Raw genomic sequence first — 7500 nt, 5'->3', positions numbered from 1 at the left:
TGCTAACAGAGGCAGCAATACACAAAGCCCTAAAGATCGAGGAGGTCTGCGAGGCCGAATGCATGATCACCACCTTCCAAAACGCTTACTTCTACACTGACTCTTTCGACGATGCCAAACTCAAGCTAAGGTTTCATTGATAATCTAAATTTTTGTATACTCTTTTTCAAATTTTTAACCAATGCATAGCTCCCGAGCCAGCCATTTTTAATCATCTTCATTTTCATCCTCATCCTTCTTATGAAAATAATGATTATAAATATTGGTGGTAATATTATTATAAATATTATTCTACCAACTTTTATTTTTGATCTTCCCCCACTTTCAGAGAATTTGCCAGAACGTTGGAGAGGCCCTTCGATCTGGAGTACGACCCTTACACGCAGTGCACTAAGGTACTCCTACCTCACAGATCAGTGCTGAACAACCTGGCAATCATCCAGGATAAACTGTTCAACTTGTCGAAAGCTTTGAAAAAAATTCCCGCTTTCGCTTGAAAACGCGGCGAGGAAGGCCCTGGTTAAGGGGGAAGAGGCCCTAGCTTCATTAAGATTGGCCCTGGACCATTGAGAGTGAGACATGGTGGTATTGAAATGGGCCTTGCTAGGGTATCACGTCACACCTGGTGATTTTTTTAAATTTCTGTCGTGATTATTAATTAAGAGAAGAGAAAGAGATGGAGACGGAAAGGAAGAGACGGAGAGAAAGAGAGAGAGAAAGAGAGATGGAGTAATTTCAAGAGGAGAAGAGCAATGATGATTAAGAATGACCATCAGAACGATGGCGGACATGTGGTGATCGCAAGAACAACTTTGATGGTAACGATACAAACAATGCTCATGATGATGATGATGATGACGACGAAGATGATGATGGTGATAGTAATGATGATGGTGGTCATAGTGATGATAATGATGACGACGACGATGATGATTAATTAAGGATTCAGTTAAGTTATAACACGGTAGACAAGTTCGTTTTAATATAGTTTCGTTCACTATCCTTTAAAAGATCATCTGATAAGTAGGAATATAAGTTTAATTGACAATTATAGCAACAACAACAGCAACAACAACAACATTAATATTTACAATGATAAAATGGAAACACCTATGTTGATGGGAACATTCATCCTTTGATGACAATTTTATTGCAACATGCATCACGATTCGGCTATACGTAAAATACATACACACAAACAAAGTAGAGATGATGATGATGACAATGATGATGACGATGATTTTGAACTCATAGTGATTAAATTCACTTTTAAATTGCGATATCAAAGTCCTATATTGTAAATACGAGTGTAATTAAATTGTCTTAAAATATGGAATATATTATATTATTGCTACTATTTGATTTATACAAAGATATCACATGCATATACACATACACATACACACACGCACACATACATATGCACACACACATACACACACATTTTAGTTATTTTAAATCGTTATCTTATAAAAGAACAACTGCATGTTAGATAAGATTTAACTGAGAGAATAAACTCAAATCATTTCTTTATTAAAAAATAAGGCTTCTAAATATCAAAAATACAAACACAGACACAAACGCAGACAAACACACACACAGACAAATACACACACACAGACAAATACACACACACACACACACACAGACTAACACACGCAGAGTATATATGATCATATTTGAAGACACTTTGATTTATTATAGTAAAACAGAATGATACGTGAAACGACGCATTTTGATCTGAAATTCGTTGCAATGAACACTTCGTTTGGAGGATTTATAAAATAAATATATAATAATGACGAGGATAATAAAAAATATTATGTAAAATAAATATATAATAATAACGAGGATAATAAAAAATATTATATAAAAAAAATATATAATAATAACGAGGATAATAAAAAATATTATATTTGTAAATCGTGAGAAACATGCAAGAGGCGTAGTGCAATGCAATGAATAAACATGAGGTAAAAATGGAAAAAAAATAAAATAATATGATGGAAGATAAAATGGAAGAAGCACTCGTATATGGAGAGAAAGAAAATTAAATAGAGAGAGAGAGAGTGAGGAAAAGAGAGAGTGGAAGAGAGACATAGAGTGACAGAAAAAGAGGCAGAAACTGAGAAGAACACACACGCACCACGCATAAGCACACAAACTTCTCCTAAAAAAACAACCAAATCAAATCTTGAGAACCCGAAGAATCCAATCTGAAAAGTTGATGGGTAGAATGGAGCAGAGAAATATGGCAGTAGCAGCGCCGGTGCCAACGGGATAATAAGGATTGGGATTTCTATCCGTTACAGCCTGGTGCACAACCTCAAAAACCGGATTCAAATCCGCCTGACACTTTGTAGTTTTGGCTCGAAACTCTCTCTGGATCTTCTGGTAGAGGTCGCGGTCTTGTTCTGAGAGGTCAAGGTTGTTCGACTTGCGTTCTTCTTCCAGGAGGTTCCACTGCGTCTGGCATCTTTCGTCGAGATATGATCTGTCTAGACCAGCTGTGTTGTGTGTGTGCGCGCGCGTGTATATATACATATATATGTGTGTGTGTATGTAAGTGTGCGTGAATGTATGTGTGTGTACATACAAAATACGTGTGCGTATGTGCTAATTTTTAAGTGCCTGGGATAATTAGATTAGACTGAAAAAGCGAGTGGTTAAAATGAATATTAATGAATAAAGACATCAAACTGGCTGTAAAATAGATTACACACACACACAAACACACTCTCTCTCTCGCGCGCGTACTCACACACACACGCACACACACTCGCCCAAAAAATACAAACACACAAAAATATATATAGATAACACATCTACATTAACTACTACATTAGCAAACTGCCGTGTCTATGTGAGAAGTTAATTACGTGAGATTTACTGCAAATCATACAACGTCAAAAACAACGAGTGTTATACAATGACATTTACACAAACACACATACATTCATTCATACTTACGTAGGACACAAATACATTCAAACAAACTCGTGCATACACAAGTACATTCACATGCTTGTGTTATTTTCACAGCACGTTTCAAACTATTTAATATTATAATATTATATTATAGGTTATTGACCTGATATGAAATTTCACATTGAACAACTGACTAACCCATCAACTAATGACTTATTCACCCAACCAACCAACCAACCAACCAACAAACCAACCATCCAAACCATCCAATCAATCAACCAACCAACCAACCAACCAAACCAACCAACCAACCAACAAACCAACAAACCAACCAACCAGCCAACCAACCAGCCAACCAGCCAACCAACCAACCGACCGACCAACCAACCAACCAACCAACCAACCAACCAACCAGTAACAAAGCCAGATGGTTGAATAACGCATACTTTTACACCATCATCATATAATTCTTGCCTGAGACAGTCTGATATGGTATTCAGAGCTGATTTGCAAGCTGAATACCCGGACATATTTGGTAGGTGCATGCTAGCTAGGATGAATTGTGTGTATGTATGCATGTTTGTATGTATTTGTATGTATGCCTGTACGTGCGTGTCTGTTTTTCTTCTGTGTCTGGATGTATGTGTGAATGAATGCATGTACGTGTGCGTGTGTGAGTGCGTGCGTGCGTGTGTGTGTGTGTGAGGATAACAAAAAAATAAAAATAAAACCTGTAAGACTTGATATGTTAATGATTCGACCTTTGGATTTCTTCAACAACGGCAAACACCTCCTTGTTAGGTTCAGTGTGCCCAGTATATTGGCCTCTATATATCTCCTATAAACCTGTAAAATATTTTATTATTATTATTATTATTATTATTAATTAATTATTATTATTATTGTTGTTGTTGTTATAAAATAATAATAATAATTATACCTCGATTGGCATTAACTCAACACTAGCGATGTAATTGGTCACCGCTCCGTTATTTATAAGGGCCCATAATTCTAAATAAATTATGATAATAATATAAACTATTTTTAATATGTTATATTATATATTTATAATGGTATATAATAGTAATTAATATTTATAATGGTATATAATAATAATTATCATATCAATGTGTTACCAGTATCATTATAACTTGAATAAATCTCTCTCTCACTCTCTCTCTCTCTCTCTCTCTCTCTCTCTCTCTCTCTTCCTCTCTCTTTCTTACTCATTTTAAATAATTGTACGAGATAATATAACAAAAAATGTTAACCAGTGTCCAAGCTCCTGACAATCTTTTCTACTTCCTGATGGCATGACGATATGTCGGCCTCCAGGTTCAAATCCAACTTCAGCACCTTCAACCTTATTGTGAATAAAACTAAGAATATCTATTCATCTATAGCTATTATAATTTATTATAAGTACTTTCATTCATTCATTCGTTCATTCATACATTCATTCATTCATTCATTCTTTCATTCATTCATTCAACCACCTTTCTGAGCTGTAGGCTTTCAAAGCATTTGCACCAACACCATCTTCTTCCAATACACAAGCAACAACAATGTATCCCAGGGAATGAAATTTAGTGGCAAATAAGTATCCGAAACCACTGTCACAACCTTAAAATGGCGAAAATACTCTTATTAATATTATTAACAACTGCCAAGAAATTAAAATTTCAGCACATATTTTTGAGGTTTGGTGGCAAAAAAATCAAGTATGATAGAAGTTTCATTCAAAAACTTGCGATAATTTACATGAAATATTTAACTATTGATTATTTAAGAATTAATAAATCGATAAAATGAATCAGAATAAAGAAAAACCCGTAATGAAAATGATCCTCCTAGCATTTTCATTTTTAGACTTCGACGATTTCATCGCGCTATCAAGGGTAAACAGACGTTTGACAACCAAAACGAGCAAAACCAGTGCAACAGTTAATGACGATAACAAGTAAAAATACATTTCGATTTTTTCAAAATTTAAGATTTTAATGAAATTTTTCAGTTTTTCAAAATCATTTGCGACGGCTTCTTAAACGCATAAATCAAAGTGGCCTGTTAAGTTAGCACAGTAAGTTACACGTTTGTTTAAATGTGAAATGCGATGTAACAAAATTAATACCTACTATGTTCGCCCCAGGCACATACCATATACAAACACACACACATATATAGGATGAAATACACATACATACATATACATATATACATCTATGTATGTGTATGTTTATATATACATATACACATGTATGTTTATGTTCACGAACAATGATAGCATTCCTATCCTTGAAAAGGTAGTTAAATGGAACATAAATATAAACATAAAAAGCATGTACGTACCATTTCTACTAGTTTACTACTTCAACTACTACAACAACTACTACTACAACTACACTACTATTATTACTTAAATTACCACCATTTTTAATTATACTGTTACTACAACTGCTTTGTACTGCAACTCAACTTGTCCAGTTAATACTAGTCTGCTTCCATCACTACTTATATGTCAGTGTCACTGCCATTTCTAATGTTACTACTGCCACAGAGGCTACTGTTTGTTTGTTTGAACTAATTCTTGGGCAGTATTGTATTGTATTGTATTGTATTGTATTGTATTGCATTGTATTGCATTGTATCGTATCGTATTGTATTGTATCGTATCGAATTGTATCGAGTTTTACTAGAATTTTAGATTAAAAAAAACTGATAAAATAATTTAATTAACTAATTAATTGGAAATGGTTCATTAAATAAAAAGAATACTACCAATACTAACAACAAAAGCAACGACAATAATAACAAAAACGACAATAATAATAATAATAATAACAATAATAATAAAATTATTATGATTATTATTATTATTGTTGTTTGATCCACCAAACGTCTGAGGGCCATTGAGTCATATTAAGCCCTTCTAGGCTATTGCCGTTCAGAGAGCTCAACGGTCGAAAATTTCTTTTCTCAAAAAAACTAAAAAATCATTAATAATTTCATAATTATCTATAATAAAATTTAATATTGTTTATAATTTAAATAATAATTAGATGATAATATTAAGCTTTATTCATTGTTAAAACTCCTGTGATTATTATGACTGTTAGTTACAAATCGTTGTTATTTATATTGATTAATTGATTGATTTATCTATTTATAGCAGAACACTAAAATAATTATAACAACAATACGGGATTGTAATATATTTTAATCATGGAATCATATTTTATTTTTAAAAATAACCTCTTGAGCTTTATATTGCTGCTGCCTAAGTCACCGACTGCGAAATTTAAAATATTTTTTAAAAGTCATTCATTCATTCATTCATTCATTCGTTCGTTCGTTCGTTCGTTCGTTCGTTCATTCGTTCATTCATTCATTCACTCACTCATTCATTCATTCACAATTCGGACCTATGACAGGCTCCCATTCCATCATAACCAGAATGACATTGGTGTTGTCGAAGAAATAATCTCCAGTAACCAAAACCGACGACTCCATGGCTTGTATATCGACTTTCATCACAAGGGGTGTTGATTTTAGGCTTTGGGACGAGGAAAAGTTTGAGGTAAGAACTGAAATTAAGTCATCCAGTAAGAGTGAGTTGACGGTCACACTTGAGAGGTCGTGCGAATTCGATGGGCGGTCTTTTTCGCCCGAGTTCTTAGGCTGATTTGGTGTGTGTGTTTGTGTGTGTGTGTGTGTTATTGTATAGCTGTTGCTACTAATGATGAGTTAATTAGACTAATCAATTGATTAATAAATTAATCAATTGATCTATTTGTTGAGTGATTAATTGAGTGAAAGTTGAATTAACAGAATGAACATTAGTTATAATAATAATAATAATAATAATAATAATAATAATAATAATAATAATATCAATAATAACAATAATAATAATAACAATAATAATATAAATAAAAATAATAAACTTTATTATTCAAAATTATAGAAAACCAAAAAAAAAACAAGAAATTTTCTCACCACAACTCTGTTATCTCCTTGATTAGTCTTACTAACGTAAATGTTAACTAATTCTCTCTTAACCGCAAGAGCATTTTGTAGAAGCACCACATTATCAGTTAAGTTTTCTAACTCCAAAGCCCTGTGAATCCTCGTCAGGTGGTCAGTCGTGGGTTCAACTGCAAGAACAGGATGGCCTAACTTGGCGGCTAATAGCGTGTAGTAGCCGATGTTTGCCCCGATGTCGAGAAAAATTGATGTTGGGTTTTTTTTTAAGACCTGTGTGTGTGCGTGCGTGTGCGTGCGTGCGTGTGTGTAGGTGGTTCTTTCGTTCGTTCTTTCATTCGTTCATTTATACGTTCGCTCATTACCTAAATTTCATTTTAAAACAACGTTGCAAAACAACATGAATAAACATTAAAGTAACACATTTTAGAGGCTATTAATTTGATTTTAGAAGCAAAAATAATAAAACAACGATTCAAATCAAGAATTAATAGCAAAATATGAAGGGACATACGTCAATTAAACGCAGAGCCAGCCCTAACTCCCAAGATCCGTGACTAACCAGATCCTTACTGATGAAAACGTCCTTAT

The 7500-nt window shown here is 33.6% G+C and overlaps 3 protein-coding genes across 3 annotated transcripts in view; 1 reads left to right on the top strand and 2 right to left on the bottom strand.

The window, feature by feature from the left end:
* The window catches only part of HELRODRAFT_79745 (hypothetical protein), a gene marked incomplete at both ends in the record, with an annotated part of 2793 nt that extends 2296 nt beyond the window's left edge, over nt 1-497 (top strand). The window contains 2 exons of the mRNA XM_009019919.1: nt 1-130; nt 329-497. The exon at nt 1-130 is cut by the window's left edge and continues 4 nt beyond it. Of these exons, the coding sequence (XP_009018167.1) occupies nt 1-130; nt 329-497 (299 nt within the window). The remainder of the gene's footprint in view (nt 131-328) is intronic.
* A 2841-nt stretch (nt 498-3338) lies between these two features.
* HELRODRAFT_132679 (hypothetical protein) lies at nt 3339-4552 on the bottom strand (the record flags this gene model as incomplete). Its single annotated transcript, XM_009019918.1, has 5 exons — nt 3339-3478; nt 3660-3774; nt 3869-3939; nt 4200-4291; nt 4425-4552. Coding segments are annotated over 5 exons (546 nt in total), but the record flags the coding sequence as incomplete, so codon positions are not given.
* Nucleotides 4553-6333: 1781 nt separating this feature from the next.
* HELRODRAFT_173299 (hypothetical protein) overlaps nt 6334-7500 on the bottom strand; it is a gene marked incomplete at both ends in the record, with an annotated part of 2076 nt that continues 909 nt past the window's right edge. The window contains 3 exons of the mRNA XM_009019917.1: nt 6334-6606; nt 6925-7182; nt 7472-7500. The exon at nt 7472-7500 is cut by the window's right edge and continues 145 nt beyond it. Coding sequence (XP_009018165.1) covers nt 6334-6606; nt 6925-7182; nt 7472-7500 — 560 coding nt within the window. The remainder of the gene's footprint in view (nt 6607-6924; nt 7183-7471) is intronic.

The sequence above is a fragment of the Helobdella robusta genome, assembly GCF_000326865.2.
Source record: "Helobdella robusta unplaced genomic scaffold HELROscaffold_26, whole genome shotgun sequence".
Classification (NCBI taxonomy): Eukaryota; Metazoa; Annelida; class Clitellata; order Rhynchobdellida; family Glossiphoniidae; genus Helobdella; species Helobdella robusta.
Note: the sequence above shows the minus strand (reverse complement) of the source record. Positions and strands in the feature narration are given on the sequence as shown.